Below are 14930 nucleotides of genomic sequence, written 5' to 3' on the forward strand. Positions count from 1 at the left end.
GGTTGAGTTCAGGACGAGTGGATGGAGCCCAAATGCCACTTAACCATTGGCTGGTGCATTTAAATGAGCTCATGTGTGGCCTATTACAGCGCTGTTGTTGTTGTCTGTTGTTTATAATGTAACGAGTTCAGTTTCAAGGGAGCGTTTGTTTGAAAACCACATCTCCAATCAGGAGCTGAGTCATGAAGAGTCATAAAACCAATATGTTTCTATGTATTCAATACGAGATCAAACAAGAGAGAAAGCACTCTTAAAGCCATGTTACTGTCTCCATAGTGCTGTACTGAGAGCTTCTTTAAGGTTAATGCTTACAGTAATAATGTTGAGTCATTCACCAGACCTATGCATAAAGTGTTGGCAGTCAGTCAACAACACAAGTAGATACTGATCCAACTGATACCATCCGTATCCAGAAGATTACATACATGGATCTTGATCAGATTTTATTTTTATTGTTATTTTGGATACAGCTCCTTTTTGTCCAGTGACGAGCTCAGACACAAATCCACTGACTACATTAAAGATTACACACAAATAACAATTGGAACAATAATGTGTGTCTGATGTGTTGTTTTCTGCAAAAAAAAAAACAAACGTATAATTTCCACAGTCGTTAAAAAGTCATCTACTACTTTTACCTCATTAAAACTTCCAGAATCTACAAATCTGTAAATGTTGTTAATTCTTAAAGTTTTCCTGTTGGACACAATATGTCTCCTACTTCACTATAAAGTCTTCATTCTCAGTGTTTTTGCACTGGTGGCTTTAAGTTTCTATATCACACTTCTATACTTTAATACTGGATCAGGATTTGACTTCTAAACTATTTATGATGTCACAAATCATGCTCGTATGCCCCGCCCCTTAAAATCTGATTCTGAATGAGCTCAGAGAAACTTTCCACTTGCAGCAGATGAACGTGAAAACATCCTCCTAGAGCAAAACTCTGATCTGATGATGGTGCTGGATGAAATATTAAAGTATCACCAAAGTGATTATAATTGATCTTTTGGGGAACGTGAATGCCTTCACCTTCATTTCATGGCAATCCATCCAATAGTTATTGAGATATTACATCATGGACTAAAGAAAGGGGATACAACAGAATGACGCCGACAGCTGAGGCTTTGTGGCAGAGCGAGTCGTCCACTAACTGAACCCCAAATAACTCCTGAAGGCTGTTTGAGTCTTAGTTTCTGTTTCTGATAAACAGTCGGCTCTTTGCACGGCAGCCTCTGTGTTTGAATGGGTGAGTGTAAAGTGCTTTGAGTGGTTGGAAGACTGGGAAAGTGCTATAAAAAAAGCAGTACATTTAGATTTACATCCTTCAAACAGATTTGGAATAAATCTGAATTAATAGTGTCGAATAATGTAAATGTAATTGGCCTCTGTGTACATAGTTGTTATATTACACACTCTGGTAACTTCAATCCAGATAAAAACTGTGGAAATTTTCTAATCTCAGGGTTTTTTCTTCAATTGGAGGATCTAAAAAATACAATGAATGTTTAATCGTGCTCCTATTTCAGTTTATCTGTACACAGATACACACATTTAGGCTTGCTTAAAGTTAAAATTGAATTGCATGAACCAAAATCCTCATTTGAATCAATTCAAGCTAATTGACAAACATGTTTAATCCAATCAAACAAACAGATTACAGAAACATTTATTCATTCTTTAAGATTTCATCCTGTTTAGGGACAAAAGAATTTACACTGGAAGCCACACACTAATTCAGCAAACATTAGAGGACCAAGAAACCTGGAAGTGAGACCATGCAAATTATAATTATTATAATTATAATAACACTTATTCTTTAGTGATGAAGCCTAAACGTCTGTTATTTTCCCTCTTTTTGTTTCAGCAAATTAGCTGGAGCTTTATAGGAAAGGACACTCCCACTAAGGTCCTTAGTAACCTCTTTACTTGAACTATCTGGACTGACCTCAGTGTGGACGGATATGTCTTAAACAGGAGTTAAACTGGCTGCTTGCTTGCTTGTGCAGAGGATACTTGGCCTGGAGTCATCATACGTCGCCCTGACATGAAAAAACAAGTGACATTTGCTGAAAAAAAGACGGTCCACAGGCGGCATCAGGATGAAGCTTTGCCAAGGTAAAGTAATCATTTCATTTCTGTGCCTGAAACTAATATTTTCTGTCCCAGTTATGTTTTCTGAGTTTGTGTTAATGTCTCTGAGATGTTGCTCTTTCTCTTGCAGGGGTTCTGGGATGAATGAGTCAAAGATGGGTAAGCTTAAATCCTGGAAACATAGATAGAGATTTTATAAAAACTAAAGAAGTCAGCAGTAAAGAAAAGACCTTGCAGAAATAAGAGGAACCCCAAATAATGCCTCTACTGGGTCAGCTTTTTATTCAGAGTATTAAATCCTCCGTATTCTGTCCATTTCGCAGTCTTTTCCTCGGGGGGTCAGGTTTCAGATGTGCATGCACTATCTCCTTGTTAAATAAACAAAACATGTCTAGTATCCTGTCTGCTTTGAAACAGGAGAACCAGGTGTGATGGAGATCAGTGGAAAAGAGGAGGAAATCCTACACCTCAACCTGACCCGGGTCACTCCTGATAGGTTACAGGAAGAAAGCTCACTCGTGCTGTTTTCTAATTAGAAGCTCTTTGGTTTGACACTTTTAACTGAGTCCACATACAAGCCTTCAGTTTTGGCTCGTGTGTACCAAAGTATCCTAAACACTTTGACAACTTTACAAGTCAAATGCCACCTCTTAAACTGAATAATGACTTATTCAGAGTTATATCTTAGTGTTTTCCACGGAGCATAGACTGTCACCTATTGCTTTGTAGAGTACAATTCTGAAGCCTCGAGTATCTTGGTTTATTAGAGCCAGAAGGGACATTTTTTGGACGATTTGGCAAGGTTAAGCCTCTATCCTGATTGGATCTGAATGAGAACCTGAGAACACAACATGGTAGCTACCCTTGTTTATGGTCTATTTTACTCTAAATGGGACCATAATTTACTAAATAAACATCATGCTGTATGGAAGAAGACTTGAAACTAGCGACTGAGACCATAAACTAATTAGAAAACTGTTTACTGAGCTCATAAATCAAATGAGAAGCAGGGTCATTTTCTCATAAGCTTACATACAATCAGACTTCTTTTGCAGCCAGTGGAGTCGCCTCCTGCTGGACAGTAGAAATAATTCAATTCAATTTTATTTGTATAGCGCCAATTCATAACAGAAGTTATCTCAGGACACTTTTCAAATAGAGCAGGTCTAGACCGAACTCTTTAACATTAATTACAGAGACCCAACAGTACCACCATGAGCAAGACCTTGGCGACAAGGGAAAGGAAAAACTGCCTGTTAAAAGGCAGAAACCTAGGACAGATCCTCCGGCTCTAGGTGGGTGGTCGTCTGTCTCGACCAGTTGGGGTGAGAGAGAGAGAGAGAGAGAGAGAGAGAGAGAGAGAGAGAGAGAGAGAGAGAGAGAGAGAGAGAGAGAGAGAGAGAGAGAGAGAGAGAGAGAGAGAGAGAGAGAGAGAGAGAGAGAGAGAGACAGACAGACAGACAGGTGCACAGCAACAACAGTATTGGCAATGGCAGTCAAGCAGGACCATGGCAGGAGGCTCCACCAGGATCCATGAGAACCTGCGAGACGAGAAAGCACAAGAACTCCGGGGAAGAAGTGGAGTTAGTAACATGCATTAATGGAACATGAATGAGTGTAGAAAGAGAGAGGAAGGGAGTAGCTCAGTGCACCATGGGAAATCCCCCGATAGTCTAGGCCTATAGCAGCATAACTAAGGGATGGTTCAGGACTCACCTGATCCAGCCCTAACTATAAGCTTTATCAAAGAGGAATGTCTTAAGCCTACTCTTGAATGTGGTGAGGGTGTCTGCCTCCCGAACCACAACTGGAAGCTGGTTCCACAGGAGAGGAGCTTGGTAACTGAAGGCTCTGGCTCCTGTTCTACTTTTAGAGACTATAGGAACCACAAGTAGCCCAGCATTCAGAGAACGTAGTGTTCTAGTGGGGTAATAGGGTACTATGAGCCCTTTAAGATATGAAGGGGCCTGACCATGAAGAGCTTTATAGGTGAGGAGGAGGATTTTAAATTCAATTCTACATTTTATAGGGAGCCAATGCAGAGTAGCTAGTACAGGAGAGATGTGATCTCTTTTTCTAGTTCCTGTCAGTACTCGTGCTGCAGCGTTCTGAATTAATTGTTTTTCAAGTTTCAAGTTTAAGGCACTTTTTTAAGGCACCTTTTCAGACATCAGACATCAGACGTCATTAGCAATCGACCCATTCTGTGTTATGGAAATGCACTATAAAGTATGACAGTACAAACTGCTCGACGGATTATGTAATAATGTCCTGGTGGAATTTCCCAAACAATCCAACAATTTCCCCTATTTTATCCCACAAATACTCAGGCGTTAACACTTCTGTCACCTCATGCGGACAAACAAGAGAGACTATTAAACTCTCCAAACCTTGTCGTGTTGAGTCTTGGTTCTATCTCAGTCAGAACAGGTATATATACTTTTGTCATGTTTCATTTGAAGCATATTTAGACCTTCAGTTGCCTCTCAGCAAACATTGTCAGCCGGCCCCCGAGGCACAACGGTCTGCATGTCATTCTCTCTGGTAACAGATGCCAACGTGAACTTCAATAACGGTTGGAAAATCAACAGATCACCAGCTGCGAGATGTGAAGCACAACTCCAACACTTGACGACAATACAAATCCCCAAAACCATCACAGCAGCCCCATTTCTGAAGGTAGAACTATTATTCATTGTGTTTCTAGTTTCTAATCACCGTCCATTGTGCTGCAGTGCACAATAACATCTATAACCCAGCAGTGTTTCATCCTGCAGTATATGTTTCAAACTAGTGAAAGTTTATAATGTAATACAATACAATAGAACAAAGTGCAGTGATAGAACAACTGCATCAGTGTGAAACCCGACCTCTGTCTGTCCCCCAGCACGCAGCATTAACACCAGCTCAGAAGGAGTATCTGTACACCGTTGCAGCTTCCTACAGCACTGCACACGTCCGTAACCTCATCACTCAACACTACATGAACGTGCTGCACAGGTGTATACAAACAGGTGAGAACAACAGAAACAAAAAGATAAGGTCTGTGCTTTTTTTGAACAACACTGTAATCCATTAATGATATTTCACTTACTTACAGCCTGACTTATGAAGCAGGGGCTGCCCACTGTACCTCTCAGATATTGTTTTACCATATTTGTCTTATATTTCTATGATTCTGGATCCTTATCTGTCCCCAGTAGAGTGACCAGGTGCACAGCATTTTTATTCATGCCCCACATTTTTAATGGCTGTGAAGGAAGCAGGGAGGTATGTAATCACTCGGTTCTGTTTGATATCAATCAAACTGCGCACATAAAGGGTTAAATGCAGGTTAATTATACCTACTGGGAAAATTTCAAGTCACAACATGCAGATTTAGGCAGAATACGCTGAAAAACATTAAGAAAATCAAATGCAGCTAAAACAAAGACTGGGAAACTACTGATGAAGTGGGTGAAGTCGGTCTTATCACAGGCGATTGCGTGAGACCATATGAAATCTGAAACCCTCTCTTTAATGCTTACTGTATTTACTTAGCGTGGGAGCTGGTAACCTTGAGTTGAAGTTTTTTCACATGCTGAAGGCCTCACCTGTAACTTGCACAGTCTATTGTGAGCTGTTGAATCATCCAAAGGGCAAAGCTGAGACATTTTATGAGCTACAGGGTAGAAGAGAAATGTTTATGTGTCTGGGAGGGGTGGACGGTATCTCTCCTGGTTAGAGCGCACGCCCCATGTAGGCTGAGATCTTACTGCAGCGGCTGGGGTTGAATTCCAACCTGCCGCCCTTTTATGTTGTGCTCTCAGTCCTATCAAAATAAAAGCATAAAAAGCCCCTAAAAATATCTTGTTTAAATATTTAAATATGAAGTTAGTTAGACATTATATAAACCTTTTAGAGTACCTCATTGGTGCCCCACATTGTCCCACACAAACATTCTCTGTTCCACATTTGGTAGGTTGGGATCTGGTCCATCTGAGAAAACCCCTAGAATTCCTCAAAACATCCTCCCAGAGCCATTTGTCCCACTTTAATTAAACTTTAGTGTCTGGGATGCTTTCACTTTCCTCCTAAATGTTACACACTGGACCTTTAAAACCTCAAAACTTACTTGTTCTCAGTGTCTTACAATGTACAACTCGCAGTGTCAGTAGATTTGTGTTTGTTTTCCGTGTTCACTCATTGTGTTTGTGTGATATTGCACTTTAAATAAACCTTGAGCTACTTTCAGCTACATTAGGAGGAATTCTAGGAACCTGCTTTATGTCCTTCCCAGAGACTCTAAACAAAGGTTTTAACACTAATTTGACCGTGGCTTCTGTTTGTAGGCTACAACCCCGAGAGAGACGACCTTACTGGGACTTCTGTTACCTCACCGGACAAGACTGACAAGAGTAATAAACATCGATCACACATTCCTGCTGCCAGGGCGAAACACAAAGAGAAGATAAACACTAAAGGAAGGAATCCTGGGAAATCCTTTCTTCCAAAAATCCCAAACATGCGAGCAAGGTTAACAGATATTTATATACAAAAACATGATTTTAATGAAGATTACAAAGGAAACAATATCCATTTGTAGGATGCAATAAATCCCTATTCTTGTTTAAATTTATGTCATCCTTTGAATGCCATAAAATGTAACTCGGAAATAAACATTTTACAGAACTTGTAAGCATCTGTAATCCTCCACTTTGTCATTAACGTCACAGGATTCCCAACACATCAGCACCAACACAAAGAAATATGAAGAAACGTACATTATCACCCATACTGCGGAGGAAAAGTCCAACAAGTAAGCCAGCAAATTGCTCAAGGACTATTTTTTTTCCCAGTAAAAGGACAATTGGATTCAATGATGTGGTCATTTTAATTCTATTTTGTGGACAAACTTTGGTCAAATCTATGATTATATCTAGAATATTTAACAGAACCATTCATAAGTCGTGTTTTTAGTTGGTTAAATGTTTTTGTTTTTGTCTCCAGGAGCCAGGATGAGGCTGCTGGAGAAGGAAGAAGAGGAGGAGGAAGGACTGGACGACTCTCTGAGTGAATGTCTGAGTTCACTCTCTCTGGGAGAATGGAACGATGACACGTTCTCAGATTTATGACGTATCTATAACACTATGTGTAACCTGAGAATAATGAAACTGGAGAGTTTGAATCACTGAAAATAACTTTTGGCTCAGTCTGCAGCTACATCCAGGGACTTGGTACGTTGGTGCCCCTCAGTGGCAGCAAGAGAAAACCTTTTGAAGATCTAACTTCCAGGAAATCACGTGACCAGTGCTTATTAAAGAACAATGAGATCACATCTCACTGTATAAACGGTAAAGTGTTCACAACCACATACACTTTTATTGACAACATTAACCTAAATAAACAGCTGCAGATACAGTTTTTAGATTTTATTTCTCTGAAAATATCTGGACATATAGATTATTTTAAATACTTTGGACTGCTGATAGTTTTAGTGTTTAGTTTTATTTATTTTGTACAGTTTAAAAAGACAACAGATAGTACACAGTGCAGAAGAGAGGCAGAAAACCTAAAAGGCCTAAAGCTAAAGTAAAACATTGTTATAAAACACAAATATAATAACAGTAACAATAAAATATATATAACAATAATAATAATACAAACAGTATGTAATGTATGAGTGTGTGTGTGCATATGGGTATTATTATGAATAAAACATCTGCTCTCTCACAGGTTGTTGTTCTGTATACATCAATATAATCAACAAGTAAACACTGATTGTATCCCATTGTTTAAATAAACTAATATCCTCTTGTACTAATTTCAAGTAATGTCCCATGTTCTGTATTTCCTTACAGTCAGGGTTGTTGTGATTTACACTGTAATTAAAATAATACTCATATCAGTTCCCTCATGGAGCACAAACCCAGAGCCCCGAAAGAACAACCAGAAACAGGAAAATACTCCTAATATTCTGCTTAAATATATATTCAATGGTACATTTTATCTCCCTTCATGAACTTATAAGTGATGTTATCTACAATAGGTATATAACTGTGGTGGGGAAATACTACTAAACCACTTTCTTCTAAACATTTATGGCCTAAAAATGGTCAAATTCAAAATTAAAATTGCAGATCTGCGTCTAAAAAAGTGCAATTTGTGTTTAATTAATTTGTTGAAAACCCCAAATAGTCAGAAACAACAGTAACTGAGGCTTATAGTACAATAGTTACTGTATTTATGCACCAAATTCCATCATATGACAAAAAGTAAGAGGACATGCCTGTTTTCCTTTTGGTCTGTGGCTCTTTTTCAGACAACGAATCTTACTTCCAGTAAAAGAAAATACAGCATTTAATGTTAAACAGTCAGTCCCTTCTCTGTTTCAACATCACAATCACCCCCAATGTGCAAAACCACCTCCATAAAGACATGGTTTTCCCAGTTCAGTGGGAAAGAACCTGACTGGCCTGCACAGAGCCCCGACCTCAACCTGTCTGGGTTGATCTGGGGTCAGATCCCTGCAGCCAGGTTCAATATCTGGCGGAAAGAGCAGAGCAGTGCTACTATGGATGTGAACTGGGATTATATGGGGACTTCTAGGATATATTGCATGTATCTTTAAGTGTTGATACTCGTTTTAATCACTAAGAACAAAAACAACCTCAATCACAGGGTTATCCATTATATGCTTACATATCATAATATCATAATAATAATTATTTTCAGAATTATTTAAGACAAAACAACTGATGGAGTGAAATTATGTCTTTATTGTGGGGAAGAAATGCATGAAAGAAGGCCGACTACATGAAGCTAAAGGCCTGTTGTTTACATGTAGAGGACATGACGAGGGCGAAAAAGAAACAACAAAACAAAATGAAAATGGCACCAAATATTTCTTCTGATAACAAATACATGTGACATTATTGCATTCTCTACAGTTACCAAATGACAGCTTGGATACAAGCAAATGCTGATGACATATAAACAATATAATACATAGTTCTTTTAGAGTTAAGTTACTGAACAGTTTGTTCCAGCATTAACATTGTGGTGACTGCAGGGGAGCTGCTTGCTGCCCCCTGGTGGAAAGGAATGAAACGATACACTGAGCCACGTTAACCCAACTCCTCTCCCCTTCCTCCTCTTCCTCCTCCTCCTCTTAATGCCGCCCTTTTAAGATTTCTTGTACTCGATTCTCTCCACCTTGACGTCGTCGCCGATCAGCTGATAAACGTACGTCACCACCGTAGACGCCTGGATGTCCATTAATACAAAAGAGGGGATGATGTTGCTGTAAGGAGAGAGGACAGATGTGTTTTAGGGTCAGGGCTTTTCCTGCACTCCTGACTGCTTGTACTTATGGTCAGTCTGGTTCTACTGTTACACTATTACACCTGTAAACCTGTAAACCTGCACTGGAGGAGCTCATCAGCTGCTGTAAACACCTCAGTGTCTCTATCCAGAAAATCTGTTTAACTGATAGAAAGTGGCTCCAAATAATGTTGTGGTTGAATTTATCAAAATGTCTTTATTTAAATGCTATTTGTAGCATTAACAGCACTGCGTTGTATTGGAGGTAACTGATGGTATTGGGGTCAAATAGGGATAAGCTCAACTCACAATTTAATATAATTTACAATAAAATGTTCTCATGATTTCGTTGAACAAAATTAGATTGAAAACAAATTATGACTTAAAAATATTCCTTCCAAAAATATATTTTCTATATGAAATTATAGAATCCTGTTTTATTTCTGAGGTTGGATATAAACTGTGCAAAACAATGTATATTTCATTTTCTTTGTAAACATTAAACTGAAGTCTTTGTGCCTTCACGATATCACGATTCATTTTTCATCTGACCGCTTTGAATCTTCACATATTTGTGTCCCGAACCGTCACACATATATCTTTAAATTCCTCGAGGTCGAGGCTGATATCTCAGAAACAGAAACCTCACAACCTCAGCATGTAAAGCTGAAACTACCTGCGTGGATACAATTTGTGGTAATTTAAATAAACAGACTCTTTTAAAATGAGGCAGTTATTTGGAGGCTGGAACGAGATCAAGATCAATCACCTTGAACAAGACCTGTAATCACACTAACTTGCACACAACTTGATCCAATACAGGGTTTCTGCAGGTCTCTACAGGTTAAATTTAAGACTTTTTAAAGACCATTATGAATGCAATGTAAGACCTATTTCACTTCCATACTGGCAACAACGTACAAAGGATATGAAGGACAATCGGCACTGGTTCCATGTTGGTTTAGTTTTGTACTTGTTAGTGTGATTGATACAATTTTTCACCAAAACACAGAAAAATGCAACTTTATATAAATTATGTTTACTTAATCCAATCCATTTTTAAGAGCTTTTAAAATCATATTTAAGACATTTTAAGGACAATCTGAAGTGAACATGTGATGGTGAGTGAACTAATGTTTGCTCACAGTGCTGCACTGAACAACTTTGTGTGACAACAAATTAGATTTGTTTGGGACTTTCTGTGTCATCCATCAAATACTTTCTTCTTCAGTGGATCCAATTTCTGTCATTTCTAATAGAAGTTATCACAGCAGAGTTATTATATACAGTTAGTTCTGTAGATTTTTAATTTGTTTTTATGTTGTTCCTTTTAGGTTTAGTTTCAGTTAGTCTCCGGAGTGGGTTTCCTCATTTCAGTACTTCGTTTTGTAAGTATACAATATCGTTTCAGTTCGTTTTCACTTTTTTCCCCTAGCCTAGTTGAGTTTTAGTGAACTATAATAACCTTGGCTCACACTGTCCCAATTCTAATTAACGTTGCTCACATGAAAAGAAATCTAATGTTTTATAATCAGTGTAAAATCCTAAAAATTAAACAGCATGAGTTTGGATTTGGGCCTTATTTTGGGCAGTATTTTCCACATTTCTATCCTTTGTGGGTTTTATCTGTGTGAATGACTCCTCTACCTTTCCAGTGCGCTGTAGGCTCCTGTGGCCGAACCCGGGTTGATGTAGAACTTGTTTTCGTTCTCGAATGCCTCGAACTTGTGTGTGTGCCCAGAGATGAGGATGTCGACATCCAGCTGCCTCTGCAGAAGCGCCAGACTGGCCATGTCGCCCCAGGGGATCACCTGGTGTCCGTGGATGAGACCGATCTTGAACTGGCCCACTGTAACCACCTTCTGCTCCGGGTAGTTCAGGTTCTGAGAGGGGACGAGTGAGAAAGAGCAACAATAAGGTTTATGCACCGCTGTTTTGCTATAATTGCTGTGGTATCGCTGTATTAAAGGAACCAGCTCTTCAGTGAGGCTGTTTCTAAAAATTGTGAACTAGGCAGGTAAAACTCAATTTGTAAGAAGGGAGCAATTACAATTTCATTACACTGCAATTAGTCTTTAGTACCGGCACGAGATCCATTTCCTTCTTTGCTATTAAATATTAAGCCACATAAATTATGTCTTTTTTCCCCCATCTTTACCTTTAGTTCAAAACCTCCTATTGGAAATATTATAAAATAAGACAATTCTGCTGACTTTGAAGAACAATGTCATGCCCCCAACACATAAAGTAAGTACTTAATAAGAAGCTGAAGTCTCAATTTTTCACCCACGCTGACAGCCCAATTAGTTTCACACGATTAATTAATCCCTTACCCTAATTAAAGAAACTGGGTCTCTCTTTTTCTAACTGTATTTTGGGGTGTAATTAAGTGTTTAGGGACTCCTAGAAAGGCTGTAGATTATTTCATTGTTGTCTACAAACACACGCAGACCTCATCGAAGTCTCCTCGGACTATGTGGACGTCTCCAGCGAGGGTCTTCAGGTAGTCATAGCTCTCCTTGGTGCAGAGGTTGCCTGTGCAGAGAATGTGCTGGATCTTCCCCGGGACCAACAGCTTCTTGAACTTGGCTGGCAGGGTGTTGCACCGGTGGGGGATGTGCAGGTCACCTAATACCAAGACCAACTGATAACATCGCGCACACACACACACAGATGAGTTAGTCAACCACCAGTGAGCGTTGGGAGAGTTTAAGCTGTGTGATGCAGCAACTGAACACTGGAAAAGGGAGTGGGCCGAGGACAGATCCCTGCTGGATGCCGCAGGTCAGGGTGCACATAGACTCCACCAGAACCACTTTACTCCTCAGTTAGTATTAAGTTGTTTTGTATCTGGTTCAAAAAGGTTTTATGTTATTGCACCTGAACACCATACTCCAGATTAATTCAGTACAGTGGATAAACAGGCTTAATTCATAAAGCTCAAACTTGTAAATAAGCAATGTTTGTGAGTAAAAAGCTATATTAAGTGTCTGAATTCAAACTGGGTGATTTCTTTTTTTTTTTTTTTACTTATTCTAAAAAACAGCCCATGGTGGTAAAATATGGATTGAATCATCACAGCTGGATTCCAGACACTCAATAACAGATAGAGGACATACGAGCAAGATAATTATGTAATTCACAGAACACTATGAGTCAATAAAAATCAAAACACCCGCAAACTTCAAGTTCCATAATAAACATGAAATACATTAAACAACCTTTATATAACTCCACTAGCCAGCAGAGAGGTGCTGTAAATGTTAACTGTGGCAGCATGTTACCGCTTTGGTAAGAAATCAAACCAACATTTCAAGGCTCCATCTTTCACCATATATATCAGTTTATATGATGAAGCAGTGCAAACACCTGGAGTAAAACAGTCTGATGCAAGTTAAATGTGTGAAATTATAGCCATATTTGTGTCACTCCATACACGTTTATTGTCAAAATAATAGTTCTTCTCATTAGTTAAAGTGACTACATTTATATTTACTGCATCAAACCTTCGTTCACTAACAACAAAAACAGGAAACTTTGGTCCGGATTAGATTTCCTCACTTAAAATGTGTTCAATCAGGACAGCTAATTATTTCTGAAGTGGAAAGCCTCCATTCACAATGTCTTCCTGTTTTGAAATAGATGAGTCACCAGTAAGTATTCCCCCAATGAGGGATCACTTTCATTCCTGAAACATCTTCAGGAACGTGACCTTAAAATCCTGCCTGAGTCATCACAGATATGAGTTCTGGAAATCTAATACAGGAGCTGTAGGTTTTCTACGCCGACTCATTTCTTTCTCAGTTTCTTGGTTGAGGACAACACCTGAGAGAAAGTGTAATTAAAGCATTACAGCCTGCCGGGAAACCAGATCACGGCACTGCAGTGGCTGAATCAGCAGCAGCTAGTTGAAACAGCAGACCTCCACAATCCCCAACCCCATGTTAGTGTGCCAGGCAGAAGAGCGAGCAGAAAACAGGGATCCAACACAGAGCGAGGGACACTTACCCGGTGACCAGCCTGGTTGATTGGAGACAGGCAGGGAGGGGTGGGAGGAGGAGAGTGGGTGAGATAGGGAGAAAGGCAGGATGTGCATGGAGAGAACGACACAAGGCATAATCAAAGACAAAAAAAAAAAAAGAAGAGAGAGAGACAAGAAAGAGTTGGGACAAGAAGGGAAAACTGAAATTAGAAATTAAAAAGTGAATGGATTAAGTAGACAGATATTAATCATTCAAAAACAAATAAGAAAAGTTAAACAACAATGTGGTTGAATCGACTGTTAATGGTTGATGGTTAGTGATAATGATGAAAGCAAATATATATAGAGAGATATTTCTTCTGTGTGTGTGTGAGCAAATGCAAAATCATGTGGTGAAGCAAATCAAAAGGGCTGATTGGAATTTAGTCCTAAATCAATCAACTACATCGATTTAAACTTGCTCCTGTGCAACCTACAAAAAACTCCACACACAGATAAAGACACACAATGAACGACGTCCAGTTGAAGCCCTAATGTAACTCCTTTAAATCCACAGCTGGGGGGGGGGATTTAATAGCTGACTAACTAAACAATCCCCACTGGTGCACAGCGACACAGGGCTCCTGGTAGCATGTTAGCACAGCGAGCTAACTGCTTGGCAAACAGGAAAAACAAAAGTTAAAACAATAAAAGATATGAACCGACAGCAGCAACGGTTGATGGACAAACACCGAACAGACCACGGTGCTGATGGACAGAGGGACTTTATGGGGGGGTTGCGGCTGGTTGAATTATTAGTTTTCTTTTGGGGGGGGGGTAAAGTGTTCAGCTGTCATGTGATCGTCGATCCATCTCGGAGTGAAGCTTCACTAAAAGATAACCCGTAAATTCAGACTGTTAAATCGACGGCGTCGCGCTCCTAACGTCGACGGATGAACCAAGACAACACTGTGCGAGGGGAGAGCTCGAAAGGCGCGCTGTGGATGTGCGAGAGTTTGGCCTTTTACGCCATTTCATACTCACCATCTTCTAGTTCTGCTGTTTCTGCTAGGCAAGTTGAGGAAGCGCCTACGCACGGACGCACGCACAGCACAGCGTCAGGACGTCAGCCAATGAGAAAAGAGAATAGCTGCGTAAGCGTCATACTGGTCACACCACTTCCTTTTGTCCTTTCAAAATAAATTTAAAAACTAATTTAGCTCGAATACCGACTAATAAATATACATATAAGCATTTATATAGGTTTTTAAAAAAAAACTTATTTATCATATTTAATTTTTGTTAGTAGTATAATATTAAATAATATAATCTAAATGTTATTATACAATTCTGCACTGCAATATGATATTTTAACTTTAGCTAAATAAAAGTTGAAGTTGATTACATCAAACATTTTAAGTAACAGTATCTCAATTTTAGTTTTTTTGTTAGAAATATTCCAGATGAAGCAGCTTTTACTAGTTTTACAGAAACATTTCTGATTAAGTACTTTTTATTAGATATTTAGTTTTCTTAGTACAAATAAAGATGAGTTTATACTAGTAAAAGCTGC

General features: G+C 39.1%; 2 protein-coding genes across 3 annotated transcripts; one reads left to right on the top strand and one right to left on the bottom strand.

Annotated features, from left to right (window-relative positions):
* The first annotated feature begins 1872 nt into the window (after positions 1-1872).
* On the top strand, positions 1873-7889 carry LOC127354983 (protein FAM216A). The gene is made up of 7 exons (XM_051385399.1): positions 1873-2118; positions 2225-2253; positions 4646-4773; positions 4982-5108; positions 6426-6609; positions 6810-6892; positions 7084-7889. Exons 1-7 carry the CDS (start codon positions 2048-2050, stop codon positions 7206-7208), a joined length of 747 nt encoding a protein of 248 aa, XP_051241359.1. The 5' UTR covers positions 1873-2047; the 3' UTR covers positions 7209-7889.
* Positions 7890-8832: 943 nt separating this feature from the next.
* vps29 (VPS29 retromer complex component) lies at positions 8833-14532 on the bottom strand. 2 transcript variants are annotated; one of them, XM_051385443.1, is made up of 5 exons: positions 14402-14430; positions 13405-13416; positions 11849-12040; positions 11044-11279; positions 8833-9376 (listed from the first exon to the last, which is right to left on the bottom strand). In XM_051385443.1, exons 1-5 carry the CDS (start codon positions 14402-14404, stop codon positions 9259-9261), a joined length of 561 nt encoding a protein of 186 aa, XP_051241403.1. In that variant the 5' UTR covers positions 14405-14430; the 3' UTR covers positions 8833-9258. The 2 variants fall into 2 exon arrangements, with proteins under 2 accessions (XP_051241403.1, XP_051241412.1); XM_051385452.1 differs by lacking the exon at positions 13405-13416 and having other exon boundaries at positions 14402-14532.
* Between the last annotated feature and the right edge of the window lie 398 nt (positions 14533-14930).

The sequence above is a fragment of the Dicentrarchus labrax genome, unplaced genomic scaffold (genome assembly GCF_905237075.1).
Source record: "Dicentrarchus labrax unplaced genomic scaffold, dlabrax2021, whole genome shotgun sequence".
Lineage (NCBI taxonomy): Eukaryota > Metazoa > Chordata > Actinopteri > Moronidae > Dicentrarchus > Dicentrarchus labrax.

Excerpts from the sequence above, each read along its gene's own strand:
- LOC127354983 (XM_051385399.1), top strand. The coding sequence starts at position 2,048 with ATGAAAAAACAAGTGACATTTGCTGAAAAAAAGACGGTCCACAGGCGG. Across the intron at positions 2,119-2,224 it reads CAGGATGAAGCTTTGCCAAG|GGGTTCTGGGATGAATGAGT; the intron begins GTAAAGTAATCA and ends TTTCTCTTGCAG. Across the intron at positions 4,774-4,981 it reads CAGCAGCCCCATTTCTGAAG|CACGCAGCATTAACACCAGC; the intron begins GTAGAACTATTA and ends TCTGTCCCCCAG.
- vps29 (XM_051385443.1), bottom strand. Across the intron at positions 11,280-11,848 it reads TCCGAGGAGACTTCGATGAG|AACCTGAACTACCCGGAGCA; the intron begins GTCTGCGTGTGT and ends GTCCCCTCTCAG. Across the intron at positions 9,377-11,043 it reads GCCTACAGCGCACTGGAAAG|CAACATCATCCCCTCTTTTG; the intron begins GTAGAGGAGTCA and ends CTCTCCTTACAG.